Genomic DNA, 15103 nt, shown 5'->3' with positions numbered 1-15103 from the left:
AGTTTCCCACTTGCTACAGAAACTGCTCTTGATTAACAACTGTTGGTTAGGTACATAAATAAGGAGTAAGAGCGAGTCAGTGAGTGCGTCGAGATCTGCTGTTCCTCATTTCTGCTGTGTGTGGGGTGGAGCACACAAAGTTGCTTTGCTAGTGCGTCCATTGATCTATGGCAGGGGGTCTCTGGGATTTCAGACAGGGTCTTTCACAGCCCAACTTGGAGGTGTCGAGAATTGAACTTGGCACTTTCTGCTGCGTGGAAGGTATCTGTTCTTACCACAGACCTAAGGCCCCCCATCTCTTTCCCCCAGCGCTGTTTTCCAAATGAAAACCCATACACCCACACACTGCAGAAAGCTACTCTTTGCCTCATTAGGCTGTACACCTCTCTTTTCCCCTGTGTGCATGCACTTCTTCTGTTGGGCTGATTTAAGCTGAGCAGCTGCCCAGCAAACATGTTGGTTCTCCAGGAGTTAAAAGTTAACGCCAGAAATGCATTAGGAAGAAAGTGAAGAAGTCATAATAATAGCGCGAAGCTTCAGACAGGGCTCCCGCGAACTTCAAAGGTAACAGGGTCAGTGCACGGAGGTGCATCAAAGGCCACCGGCTCCCTGACAGTGGGGTTAAGCAATACCTTTTACAAACTGTGCCGCAAGAAGAGGGGGCCCCCTTTGCTGGTGTCTCCTGCTTTAAGCCTCTTCCCCCTTAATGGGCGCACATTCTTTGCCCGGAGCTGTCAGGGCCTCTGATTGATGATGATCATTAGCAAGGGTGACTACACACCTGAGCTCTATAAACCCATGGGGAGGGCAGTCCTGATGATATCTCTCGGCCTGAGTGGGTCATTTCTCTTCACCTGTCGGGACGAGTGATGAATGGATGGGAGCTGAGCAGCAGGCGTGGCTGCGCTGCCAACATCTCATCTCTTCAGAGAAAGAAAAACAGATCATTTAAATGGAAGCAGAGCCATGTGGGGAAAGCAAAGGAGGAATGAATGAGGTGGAAGTAGTGGCATTTTCTTCTTCAAGGGCAGGCGGCTGACTTCGGATTTGTTTTTACATTACTTTCTTTTTTAAAAAAAATACATTTTTATTAATTTTTTAACCTATCATTTCCAACAGTCATTTAACATAACTTCTTATGTTATACAATATTTTAGACTTCCGTCAACTACCTCTGAAGATTTTCCATTCTTTATCACTTAATCTGCATTTCTTAATTTCTCTATTACTTTTAATTATCCTTAACTGATATTCTCTTCATAATCTTCCTTGCAATATTTGGCAGAATCCTCCTCATAAAACTTCTTGCAATCCCACTAGCGTAATCTGTTTATTACAATTGCTTTTCAGATAATTCAAATATTTACTCCAGTCCTCTAAGAATCTCTGGTCCCGCAGGTTTCGAATCCTTCCTGTCAATTTGTCTAGTTCTGCATACCATATTTTTCAGTCTATAAGACGCACTTTTCCCCCTCCAAAAACTAAGGGGAAATTTGTGCGCATCTTATGGAGCGAATGCAGGCTCCATGGCTTGAGCGATAGCAACGCAAAGCCTCCGAAGCGCAGTGGGAGCGTTCCCACTGCGCTCTGGAGGCTTCAGGTGCCTTTCTCTGAAGCCTGGAGAGCGAGGGGGTCGGTGCAAACCAACCCCTCTCGCTCTCCTGGCACTGCACAGAGAGGGAGAGCTGTGCAGCGCCCCTTCAGCAAAGCAGGAGGAAAAATGGAAGGGGCACCGTTTCTCCTGCCGCTAAGCTGAAGGGGCGCTGCGCAGAGAGGGGGAGATTTTTTTTCTCTTGTTCTCCCCCTCTAAAACAAGGTGCGTCCTATGATCGGGTGCGTCCTATAGAGCGAAAAATACGGTAGTCCATTAATTTCATTTGCCACTCTTCTTTCATTGGTAATTCTTCTTGTTTCCATTTTTTGTGCCAATAATATGTTTTTACATTACCTTCATCACACACGTATTCCACCAGTCCTCCCAAGTTTGATCACCATATGTGGAATCATCATTCCGTTTTATCCTCCCAGCATCCCTATAAGGTAGGCTAGACTAGGGGAGAATAATTTGTCCATCCAGAAAGCTAAGCAAGGATTTCAGCACACCTCTCCCCAGTCCCAAATCCAAATTTCGGATGGTTCATGAAACCACCCGATTTCTCAGTTGTGACACCTTTACTGGGTGTCTTGAGTAGGGAAGAAAACGGTGATAAATCAGTTATAATCATGTGTATGAAGTTGGATTTAGATCTGGCAGGCCTGGTTTCCAATCTGAGCACAGCCACTGTACTCTTCAGATAATTCCTAGATATTTCTAAGGCAGTGATTATTCATCTGTTGGTGAAATGGGGGAAATAGCAGATTACTTGAAATGGGTGGTTGATAATAATTACTCAGCAGCAGACTGAGTTGCATTTTAACAGTGGGAGAGAGTAAATCTCTGCATAATGGAGATATGAATAGCACTCACACCTTTTACATATATATTTCATATAGTCCACTCAGATTTAAAAATAAGACCCACAATAATACCACAATGAGATTTTTGCCTTGAAGTCTGAAATACCAAAACGAAAGTTGGTATGCACATTCAATGCATTATTCTACATCAAAGGACTCCAGCTTGGCTCCTGCACCGTTTTTTTAAGGTGGGGTGAAAAGATGTCAAATGCACTGCAGACAGGTATGAACAAAAGCCATCTGTTAGGACCTGAGAGACCAGGGCACAAATCTCCACTCAGCCATAAACCTCACTGGGTGACCTTGACTAATCACAGTCTCTCAGCCTAACCTACCTCACAGGGTTGTTGTGAGAGTAAAATGGAGAGAGGGGAGAACCAAAGGCCTTTTGGCAGTTCCCTCCCTGCAAGAAGTGAAGTTACAGGGAACCAGGCACAGGGCCTTCTTGGCAGTGGCGCCCTCCCTGTGGAACACCCTCCCATGAGATGTCAAGGAGATAAAGAACTACACAACTTTTAGAAGACATCTGAAGGCTGCCCTGTATTGGAATGTTTTTAATGTTTGATGTATTCTTATGTGTTTATATGTGTTGGAAGCCTCCCAGAGTGGCTGGGGAAACCCAGCCAAATGGGTGGGGTATAAATCATGGGCATAGTAAAACAATAGAAAAATGTAACTGACCAGTCACATTGTTTCTGCCTCCCCCCCAAATTCCTGCCCCTCCTAACAAATTCCTTCCCCCCTCCCAACAAAAATCCTGGCTATGCCTATGGTAGTAGTAGTAGTAGTAGTAGTAGTAGTAGCAGCAGTAATAGTAGTAGTAATAATAATAATAATAATAATAATAATAATAATAATAACAATAATAATAATAATGGTGCCTTGAGATCCTTGGATGAAAGGTGGAATATAAATGTTATAAATGAGATGTAAACTATAGAGCAAGCCAGTTGTATATCAAGGATGAGGAAAATGTGGCCCCTTAGATGTTGTGGACTACAACTCCCATCATCCTTAGGTATCAGCCTGCTGGCTGAGGCTGATGAGTAACGGTTGTCTCTCTTTTGATCACTGTCCCACCCGCATACAATGATTATCCATGTCTTTTTTAGATTCTATGTAAATGAAACGGGTCACATTACTCAATTACCACTGTTTGGGTGATGATTCAGGGAATGTCTTATGACCCTTTTCCTGTTTTAAAACATCTCCTCCTAGCACAACATGCCTTTCTGGAGGATCTCCTGCCACGCCGACCTTGAGGCTCTGCGACACGCACTGGAGCTGGAATACTTGTAGCAGACCCAGAAGTCTCCACGGTGGGCTTCGCCATCACTCCCGAAGACACAGATCTATTTTCCTGGCATTTTCTCTTGGGGTGGAGCTCTTTTGTATGAAAGTCTTTTAAAGAGAATCTGCACCAGGAGCACAGCGTAACCAAGTTCCTCTTTTCTTTCTTTTTTTGGATGGAAAAGAAACCTTTAAATGACCTTAATAACTGGATGCTTAAAACTGAAGTGGGACATTTGCCATGTAAATTACTTCCAGGCATGCAGGAAGATCAGTCCTGGTTTAATTCATTAGGGTTTTTTCCCCCCTTCTTCTTTCTTGCTTTTAATAAATGGGAATAGGGTGGGAAGACGTGACATGGAGTTTCTAGGCATATTTGCTGGACAGTTTTATCAATTCAGAGGAGTTTCTGAGGTGGGGAGGGGAAAGATTGAAACAGATGATTTTTTTGGTATTTTTTTAATTTATGAACTAATCCTATTACTCTGATATTAAGCTCAGTACCTATGTTTGTATCTGCTGAGTTGGATGGACTTGGCCCATTCTAATTTAATAGCTCTCTTCTCCAAGGTTAACTGTGGGGAACAATCATTATCATGTCCATTTGAAATGAGCACATGTGGGACTCTTGGTGTAAAAACTATAGCTAGTTTTTGGAAACTGTGGCATTTGGGCTGCACCCATGTCTCTGTAGGCTGCCATCTTGTTTTCGCATGGTCAGGAGAAAGAGTTACCTTGTGATGAGTGAATGGCAATAAAACTATGTTTACAATTTTAGGGCTAACGTGATTGCTTACTGACGTAGATTGAGCTCATTGCCTCGCTTCCTGCTTATCTGGATCTTGTAAAGCAGGGGCGTTGGTCCTGTGGCACTCCAACTCCCATCAGTCCCAGCCAGCACAGCCCATGGTGAGGGGAGTTGTAGTACAGCAACATCCAGAGGGCTACAGGTTCTCCATCCCTGCCGCAAAGTTTTGCTTCATAGTCCCCTGCTGACGGCTGCTTAAACGCCAACACAAAGCCAGGAGGCATTAAGGTCCATATCCAGAGATGGCTCCTGTGCATTCATGGATTTTGCGGAGATGATTAAATTTGAGAGACCTCTTGCATATTCACCACTCACACTATGTCATGAGGTAGCAGGAGTGGTAGTGGCTGGTGGCATTGCTGTGACTTAGCAAGTGGGAAAGGGGGAAGGTTGGCACAGTGGAGTTACATACCAAACACTCCTTGTGTGTTTGCACCTTGCCACCCCCCCACCCCACTTCGTCCCAGTGAGCTAGAGAGATGCTGGTGAGCGGGAGGTCAGGTGAGCACTACTGCCTCACCCTGCAAACCACTACCACCTAGGGGAAAGAAAAGGGGAAAGACTATGTATCAGGGCAACGCTGACTTGATGTTTATTGGGGTTTTGCAACAAGGAGGATGGTTTTTATGGTAACGAGGCTTTGCAGTAGTTAGCCCTAAAATTTATCCCCCGAGGGAACCTTGAAATATCAGGAAGAGGTAGGCTCCCATGCGCCTCCATGGATGTCCTAGCCTTTGGAGTCTAGAGGGAGAAGACAAGAATGGGACAAAGCATGCTTTTCTGGCTCTAGTGTTGGCTGCTGAATTATTCTTAAAAACAGACATACATTTGGCCGCAAGGCCAGGACAGGAAACCAAAAGGAAGGAAAAGGAAGACAACTTTGAGGCTTCCAAGAGAGGAACAAATTGAATTAAAGACAGGAAGTCTCGAGGGATGCAGGGCCAGCTAAAAGCCAGAGCCTTGATAGACAGCAAAACTGAATCTTTTAGCACTTGTCAATCAAGAAAGCATTGCTTTTGCCTGGAATCTTGAGGTTGCTGTATTAGTCTGCCACATTCTCTCTAATAGCACATCCTGTTGTGTGGGAATTACGAGAATACTTCATGACACTATGCTGAAGGGACATATTGAGGGAGATTTGGCAGCTTCTGTCAGATTCACCCTGGTTAGCGTGTCTGATAATTTATTTTAGCATTTATCCAGTGTTGTCCTGTTGCGGACCATCATGGGATAATTCCCTGTGGTGATCTGAACAGATTAATTGCTGTGCAGAAACTGAACAACCACCTAGATGCACTGGAGACCAAAGATTTTGCTAGAGCAAGAGCCCGGGTGCAAAGCCACACTACACGGCCAAAGAGACATGGGAAGTGGCCAAATACGTGGCTGGGGAGGGGGCAGTGAACTAAGCATGGACAAAGATGCTTCTCTCAGCCTTGCTACCTTTCTGTGTTGCAACTAGTAAACATCTGTACTAGGGGTGGGCAACTCTTTCCACTGAGATTCATAGTCCCTTGGTGGTAATCAGTTGACTGCATCTCAGAGTTGGCTGAGGCTGGAGTCAAAAGGATCTTAGTTAAAAGTCTGTGGAGCCAGAGGTAGGCAGGGCCACCCTTTTCCCTTTTTCTCTTTCTGCTTCTCTCCCTCACTCTCCATCTTTCTTGCCCCCCTTCCACTTACCCCCCTTCCCCCAGCACTTACATAAAGCCCTAGAATAACAGGGTGCTCACTTCTGATCTACACTGATAAAGCCAGTGCTTTGCTATTGAACATATACTCACCACTCAGCCCAGCAATGAGGAAAAGGCCACCTGTAAGAAGGCCACTCTTAGAAGAAGAACCTAGAACAAGCTGTGCTGGATCAGGCCATTGGCCCATCAAGCCCAGCATCCTTTCCTCATGATGGCCAACCAGATGCCTGTGTCTTCAGAGACAGAGACAAGTCTCTTGACAGTAGCAACAGATCATAGCCATTGTGGCTGGTCATCATGGATAGCCTTGTCCTCCATGAATTTATGTAACCTTAAAAAGCCATCCGAGATGGTGGGAGCCATCCGGGAGCTGTATGAAGAAGTGCTTTCTTTTGTCTATCCTGAACTGCCCAACATTCAATTTCGTTGAATGCCCCCAAATTTAGCATTAATGAGACATGGAAAAAACCCTTTCTCTATCCACTTTCTCCATGCCTGGAATGAGCTACTGTAGTGGATAGCTAAAACCTATTGCACGCCATCTTTTACATCTGAGTGTGATTTAAATTTTAAAAAGGGTGAGATCCACAGTAACAGTGCAATTTGGGCTAAGAGTTGCACAGCATCTTTCACAAGTATTAAGATACCTATTGGATTTGGCTGTTGAGCTACACTGTCAACAGAGCTCCTATGGTACCCATTTCCCCCTTCAGATGGACCAAGCAGTGGCTCTCACAATGCTCAGGTAGCGTTTCAGGACAGACACTGGAAAATAATCCATTCTCAGATGCGGTGAACATGGTCAGCTTCCAGCAACAAACTAGACTAGCCAGTCAGGTCAGGAGCTCTTTTTGCAGCAGTGGTTTGTTATCCCCTTCAGAGAACTACTATGGAGTTTGGACAAGCACAACCATGGATAGTTTATTTTTTGTTACCAGGTTAAAAAAGCAATAGTCCAAACATCTTAACGCCCTCAATTATGGCTCTAATGAAGCCATGGGAGCACACACATGGTGTGCATGGATTCAATTATTTTAGCCCACACCCCTCCCAAGTCCTAGGTGGGGGAATATATGGAGATCACTGTTGGCACTGCTATTGTGGGATTTTTGCTAGTCAGTCCCTGCTCTGTTTACATAGGATTTGCACTCTTCCTGGATCTTAGCCAGGCCAGTCTTGGCTCCTGGAATGGAAATCAAAATATTATTTTGTGTAGGAGATCATCATCAGGATCCCCTCAGAGAGTTGAATGGAAGTCTCTCTGGTGGCAGGTGTACAGCAGAGCTGAAACAAATATGCTGTTTGATTCACATTTGAAGCCATTTAGGCTGGACCAATTATATCCCATTATTTAGATTTTAGATTACTTTGGCCTAACTGTATGGGAGTTTGCAGTCATTGTTTTCATTTTAGGAAGGGGTAAAAATGAGTTTGTTTACACAGCCTGTATCTGTTGTGAAATCCACTGAAGGAAAGTTTGCAGCAAATATCCACTTTTGTTTGCATCAGTATGCAGCAGCTGTTGTCATCACAAATCCTTTGTCACAAAGAAAGAAAATACCTTTCCAAGGAGCTTCACAGAGCCCTGTCATCTCAGACTCCAAATACTATTCCAGGATCAACGTATTTCCGAATCCATGAACCTGCATGGGAGAAATCCTAAGCAGCTAGTTTAGGGGTGTGTGGGTGTTTATCATAAAAGCTATAATTCACTTGCTACATGATTTGGGGGAGGGGGGTTAGAAAGATTGCAAATGTTTATTTGTTGCAGGATTGTTGCTGCATCCACATCAGCCATTTGCCAAAGGGGAAAAAAGGAAAGCTATAATTATAATTATAAAAAAGATAAATTTTTTTGAGAAAATGTGGCTTGACATACTGAGAGAGAGGCTGCTTCCAAGGGAAAGATATGTTAAGCTGTTTCACTTTTTGGTCTAATGAAGCATTCTGTATCACTGCTGTTAGTCCTTTCCCTACTTACTATAGGACTCTTCCACATGTATTCCCCACTGTGAAAACATGTATCTAGTATTACAGCTAATACATACTGAAGTATTGGGTACATGGGTGTGTTCTAATCCTCATTAAACACTTTTTAAACGAAGTTATTACATCAGGAGCAGTGGTACTCACTCAGAGTAAACCTACTGAAATCAACGGACTTAAGTCATGTTTGTTGATTTCAGTAGGTCTACTTAAATACCACCCAAGAGATGTACTTAAACCTCTTGTTTAAATGAGTGGGGCATGAAAATGCTCAGCTTTGGCTGGATTGTACTACTGCTGATTTTCAAGAAGGAAAAGCAGTGCCACTTACCTCTTGGAGGGCAGGATACAATCAGCAGCCCCACTCCCAGCTATAACATTTTTGCTATCATATCCCCCCACCCCATTCAGAGGCCCGTTTCAGATACTTATTCGAATATAAATAAAATGCCATTACAAAAGCACAATTCAGCTTGCTTGCTTTTTAAAAAAGTACTGTTTTGAATATAAAAGGTTATAAGGATTTTGAAATGTAATGATTCATAAATAATGCTGACAATAAGATCATAAAACAAAGAGAAAGCAATAGGCAAACAACATATGGCTGTTAATCTGACCATTAAGATGCCAAGTTCTTTTAATGCATGGAAGGGAAGAGGCAGGAAGCTGTCTTATACCAAAGCAGACCAGTGGCCCAGGATCTAGCTCAGTATTGTGCACAATGATTAGCAGTGGCTTCCCAGGATTTCAGGCAGGGAACATTCCCAGACCTGCCTGCAGATGCCAGAGATTGAACCTGGACCTCCTGCATGCAGTGCGGATGCACTGTTGCCAAGCTATGTTTTAGCCGTCCACTTGAAGTCATTTCCTGGAATGTGTCTGCTGTCGTATGCTGACAGCTTCTATGAGCCACAGCTGAGAGCTGAGAGTTCTTGGTAGGGACCAAAGGTGGACGGACTACCCCAGAAAGAGCATGGCATGTCAGCCACCAGAGGTACTGTTGTTGTTTAGTCATGTCCAACTCTTCGTGACCCCATGGACCAGAGCACGCCAGGCACTCCTGTCTTCCACTGCCTCCCGCAGTTTGGTCAGACTCATGTTTGTGGCTTCGAGAACAATGTCCAACCATCTCGTCCTCTGTCGTCCCCTTCTCCTTGTGCCCTCCATCTTTCCCAACATCAGCGTCTTTTCTAGGGAGTCTTCTCTTCTCATGAGGTGGCCAAAGTATTGGAGCCTCAGCTTCAGGATCTGTCCTTCCAGTGAGCACTCAGGGCTGATTTCCTTCAGAATGGAGAGGTTTGATCTTCTTGCAGTCTATGGGACTCTCAAGAGTCTCCTCCAGCACCATAATTCAAAAGCATCAATTATTCGGCGATCAGCCTTCTTTATGGTCCAGCTCTCACTTCCATACATCACTATTGGGAAAACCATAGCCTTAACTATACCTAACACCCCATTATTATCCCTCTGCAACATATTCGATTCTGTGACGCCAAGCACATCCCCACTGCCATTGCATGTTATTCGCTGCCACTAGCAGGTGTGGGAAACATGCAACTTAATGCCATGCACTGTACTGAATGCCATGCTGCAGAGGGGGAAAGGGGAGCTCAACATGAGGCTTCCATTCTCAGCAGCAGCCCTGCACTCCCAATGTGGCTCTGCCCCATTGCAAGGCTCTTCTACATGGCCAAAGCAAGCAAGCAAGACGGTAAAGCCTTGCTGCAAAACTCTTGCAGATTTTTTACCCGCCAGCAGTTTTATTCTACCTACTCGCAAGAGGGAGATTAGCCTGGCCTCACAAGAAGTATCATCTGTGCCACTTCTAAACAAGAAAACCCAAGGGACTATGCATATGCCAGCCCTGGATAAGAGAAAACGTACAGCATACAAATGACCAAAATAACAACTGGTAACATTCAATTGTCAGTAAGAAGCCTTGTTGGATCAGGTTGAAGATCTATCTAGACCAGCATCCTGTTCCCATGGTAGCCAACGAGATGCTTTTGGGAAGCCTGCGATCAGGCCCTGCGTGTAACCGCAATCTCCCTAGTTGTGTTTCCCAGCAACAGGTATTCAGAGGCATTCTGCCTCCAACAGTGCAGGCTGAACACTGCAATCATGACAAAGAGTCATGGATATAGCCTTATGCCCTCTCTGAATTTCTATGATCTCTCCTTTAAGGCCGTCCAAATTGGCAGCCAAAATCATCTGCAGCAGTGAATCCGAGAGTTTAATTATGTGGCACTTGTAGAGGCATTTCCTTTGGCCTGTTTCAAATCTTCCAACATGGGATAACCGCATGAAGCTTCAGTATTAGAGGAGGAAAACCCCTCTCTGGACACTTTCTCTTGACACCAGGCATAATTTCATACACCTCTATTTAGTGGCTGGGCTTCCAAAAGGGCTACAAAAGTGCTGCTGCAAAAAAGGTCATGGTGCTTGACAAAAAGTCATTTTTAACTAGTGACAAAAATAAAATAAAAAATGACATAGGCATTAGGAAGGCAAGGGGAAGACTTTATAACAAGCAGTATCCCCAAGTTCAGAAACTGTCAAAATCACTGCTATCTGGGCTGGGAGCTGAAACTCACACAATCCCATTGATAAATATTGTGGTCAGAGGATAGCCCTATTGTGTGGTTTCACTGAGAAAAGACATATAGGTTTCTTCTTCTATCACAGTCTTACAAATAAACCCGTATCCCATAGACACTCTTTTTCTACTATCAGCCATTTTATTTTGTGTGTGTAGTTTCTAGGCACAGGCACACGATGGCAGCAAACCCTCAGTAACAGCTTGCCATGGGACAAAGAAAAAACAATTTCCCTGCTTGCAAGATAGAAACAATAGAAAATTTTACTAAAACGGATTGATAATGCCCTGGTGCCAGGGGAATGGTTATTCCAACTGTCACCATACTATTTTCTCTCTCTATGGAAAGCACAAATGTAGTTTCATGCAAGTTGTTCAGCATAATTTAAGCAAAAATGGGAAAAGCAAGCCTAGTTAAGCACACCAACTGTAGGGAAGGAATACGAGTAAAAAATAAAATAAATACAGGCTGCTTTTGCAAGCTGAAGCAGTAAGGAAAGAAAATGGGCCTTTGGGCTTGCTGGCGCACTAAAGTGTTGTTTGGAAAAGGGGTATCTGTCACTCCTTCATAATGACCCCCCCCCCCCCCGTGACAGACAAGCAAGCAAACACTAAACTCAGCTACTAGGAAAGCCCAGCTTGCAGTCCTTACTAATAACGATCAATTCTGTCTTAGGCACTTCTATGTAGAAGCAAGCCTCACTGAGTGCCAAGGGACTTCCTCCCCAGTAAACATATCTAGAGTGAACAAGAGGTTACCGAAGAAACAGGCATGTTCTTGGGACTGCCCTGCCATATCCACCCTTTAAAAAGTCCCTTAAATCAAGTTCCTAACTTCAGTCTTGCTCTTACAAGCTACTTTTCCAAAACTTGCTTTAGCAGTTTTCGCTCGTTTGTTGTTTTTTTAAAAAAGTGGCAGTAACTTACAAGGGCTGACTTCTTTTATTCTGAAGCAGTGAACAGCTCCCATTAAGTCCACTCATTTCAGTGGGTCTACTCTTGAGCGTGACATAAGTGGGATGCAACCCTGTGGTCCTAATGGTGGGCTCTGCTTCCTACCCACCACCAAAGCAGCTGTTTTGGGTGACGAGTTTAATGAGACCATAGATCCCACATCTCTTATCATGTCTACTTTTGCCCACAAGCTGCCTGCTTCTTGGCGTTAAATGTCAGATGAAGTGACGCAGTAGTGGCCTGCTTGTGATCAGGATAATCATGATTATTTGAGAGAAGTGTCAATATGTTATTAGTCAGAACACAGTGTGCTTTAAATAGACTGGCAAGCAGCAATGGTTTTTAAAGAGCCTGTGTCTCTTGAAACTGAGCAAGTCCAAACTGTGCATAATATGTAAACTTGTCCATTTTCCTGCATGAGTGATATTCTACATTTTGAAAGGACACTGGACTTTGGTGAACAACATTCCTCTCAAGTGGTTGTTCTTGTCTGTCCTGGGGCCTCACAGTACAATGGTCTACAGAACAGAAGGGTTCAGGGTCTTAAGATAGGTTTTGTCATTGGCAGGACTGTGGTGGTAGCTGCTGGCATGATTCATAAATCACAGAATTGTAGAGTTGGAAGGGACGACGAAGGTAATCTAGTCCAACCCCCTGAAATGCAGGAATCTTTTGCCCAGCATGGGGCTCAAATCCACAACGCTGAGATTAAGAGTCTGAGCTACTGTGATGTGAGATGTGAAATAGGCTTGACTCTCTGGTGGCAAATCATTATTGCCATGGTGAAGGTTCACATTAGGAGACCCCAAGATGCTGGAAGTCAGTTTTGATGACTTTGACAACCCTGAAATTGGGTTTTTTTCTCCTCTCTCTCTTTTTCAGCATTTGACTAGCCAGCCAAAGCTATGAGAAAGCAAGAGTGAAATACTGACAGTAGATTTTTATTTTGTTAAAAGAAAAGAAACAAGCGAACAAAGAAAAAGAGAAACCAAACTAGTAAAGGTGGTATTAGTAAGCAGCAAAAATTCTTCAGCCTCTCTGCGCCTCATTTGTTTGAGGTTAGGTTGGCTGGGACTCAGTCCTCCTCAGTGGCACCTCAGTTTTGGGACCTAAGATAATTTGATGTACTTAGCCCTATTTAAGCATCAAACAGACAAAACTTATAGCTGTGCGGAAAAGCAAGCAGCTGACAAATTCTAAAATAAATAAAAAGTAAAATACCTCTTACTCTTCTGTGTCTGTTCAATGTCCAAGAAGCACATGAAAAAAAGAAAACATCTGCATATTTGCTAATGTTGAATAGGAAGGCTGCAGTGCTCTCAGAACAGTTTCCATTGCTAGGCAGAACAAGTGAAGAGAATAATATAAAATTGTAAGTAAGCATGCCAAGTAGTGATGCAGTTAAGTATCAACTACCAGAAATATAGCTGGATCAGAATGGAGTTCTTGTTTTTAAAGGACACATGTAAATGTAACCTGGCTTTCAGAAGGAAAATGGAAACCCAACATGACCCATTTTTTTTCTTAAACAGTTTAATTAAAAAAAGAAGAATTAAAGAAACTTAAAGAGCCCTGAAAAAATTGGGAAATCCCAAAGCATATTGTGCGTCACCTGCTTTAGTAAAAGAAACACAATAATCAAAAAAGATATTTAGTTTAATACAAATTTTATACAAAGAAAATGTGAAAAAATACTTCCATATGCTAAAAGCAATTATGCTTCACAAATAAGGCCAGCTAGGCTATCTTTGACACAATGCAATTCACAAATATTCTGCTCCTGATTTTTTTTTCCTTCTAGCTTTTTTCTTCTTCTTTCCTCTAATGTGTGTACTAGCTGGAGACTGTACAAACTGCATCCTTTATAAACAATGGGAGAAATCAATATGACTAAAATGTACAACAAAATGTACTGGAATGATATAATACAATTAATTTGCTCATATACATACATCACCTTGCTTTGTTCAATGCTTTGTTTACACAACATACAAAATGGTACTACAGTTTAAGTGTAACAGACAGTGTTTTCATGGGTTACTTTCTCTCTCATACTGTACTGTTTCATGCTTACATAAAAACATAAAAATCCCATAATACATGCTCTATTCCAGCATCAATGTCCTTTGCCCTCGTTTCCTGGTAAAGAGTCTTCTCCATCTATAGCTCTTGTTCCCTTTGAAAACAATTTCAAAGTCCTTTGGACACTTAAAAAAAGAAGCAGCAGCAATACAACTGAAACATAACCTAGTAGGAAGCATACGCCCCAAAATCCATTTTCATTATCTCTGGAAATATTGATCTGATATTTAGCTTCCGACTTTCCTTTTCTCTTAGCATGAATGAAATTTAACCCCCCCCCCCTTTTTGTAAACAATCTCTCTCATTTTAAATATGAAACACAAAATATGTCCTTTAATGTACGAGGAGCCTTAAGATTGGAAATGCTTGATTTAACAAATTTAAAACGGCAAGTTCCAGCTTCAGTTGCACAAACCAATGTGCAGGCGTGTGTTTTTTTCCGTCTCCAAAGGCAAGGCAAGTGGTTCAGTCTTCTCATTCTTGATTTATGTGTGCAACTGCAGTTCCCAGAAAACCATTTCTCTTGGTGGTGTTTGTGGCAAGTCTGATTTAACCTTTCCTTCACCAGCTTCCAACACTCCTTATACGTCGAAGTCAATACAAATATAAAAAGGAGATGGTACTCTAACATCATCCACAAAATGTACATAATTTACAACAGAAGCATAGATTTACCATGAATTTTACCAGTCCTCAAGCTTTTTAAAGCCAGCGCTAATGCTTTACATTAATGTAGTGTAATAAATGCTTTGTACACCTGTACAAAGCTAAAAGTCTGAACCTTTGAGGTTAATCCAATGAACTGCGGGGATTTTTAAAAAAACATTTCTATTACAGAGACGATTATATACTCCAACAGCTGCCTGGATTCCTTTGTTAGCAGTTAGACTCTCCGTACTTGGACAGGCATTGTGGTCTGAACATACTGAACTCCTGTTCTCATTGCCACGGTCCCAGCTGTAGGGCTTACTACTACAGGAATGGTCTGTGGATTAAAACCAAAACACACATGTCAGCAACCACAAGCACAGAAACGTAGGATTGCCTGTCATGAGAAACCCTCAGCATGATACTACCAGGGAAATAAAGGGCATAATACATAATAATACACTACTGTACATAATAAGCACTCTGAGCCGTGTGCAAGATATTCAGTACCGAGTCAAAAAAATGAGTTTTCCTATTCCTTGCTATATAGCCTCAGACCTGTGTGTAACTTTCCTCTCAATATAATTGCAA

General features: G+C 42.9%; 2 protein-coding genes across 16 annotated transcripts in view; one reads left to right on the top strand and one right to left on the bottom strand.

Annotated features, from left to right (window-relative positions):
- EYA2 (EYA transcriptional coactivator and phosphatase 2) overlaps positions 1 to 4524 on the top strand; it is a 133512-nt gene extending 128988 nt beyond the window's left edge. For all 4 annotated transcript variants that reach the window (XM_081011283.1, XM_081011282.1, XM_081011281.1 and 1 more), the window contains exon 16: positions 3676 to 4524. In XM_081011283.1, the coding sequence (XP_080867409.1) occupies positions 3676 to 3756 (81 nt within the window). In that variant the 3' untranslated portion in view covers positions 3757 to 4524. The remainder of the gene's footprint in view (positions 1 to 3675) is intronic.
- Positions 4525 to 13420: 8896 nt separating this feature from the next.
- The window catches only part of ZMYND8 (zinc finger MYND-type containing 8), an 84230-nt gene continuing 82547 nt past the window's right edge, over positions 13421 to 15103 (bottom strand). For all 12 annotated transcript variants that reach the window (XM_081011031.1, XM_081011032.1, XM_081011037.1 and 9 more), the window contains one exon: positions 13421 to 14849. In XM_081011031.1, coding sequence (XP_080867157.1) covers positions 14748 to 14849 — 102 coding nt within the window. In that variant the 3' untranslated portion in view covers positions 13421 to 14747. The remainder of the gene's footprint in view (positions 14850 to 15103) is intronic.

The sequence above is a fragment of the Podarcis pityusensis genome (genome assembly GCF_964106645.2).
Source record: "Podarcis pityusensis genome assembly, chromosome: 6".
In the NCBI taxonomy this organism is placed as follows: Eukaryota; Metazoa; Chordata; class Lepidosauria; order Squamata; family Lacertidae; genus Podarcis; species Podarcis pityusensis.
Note: the sequence above shows the minus strand (reverse complement) of the source record. Positions and strands in the feature narration are given on the sequence as shown.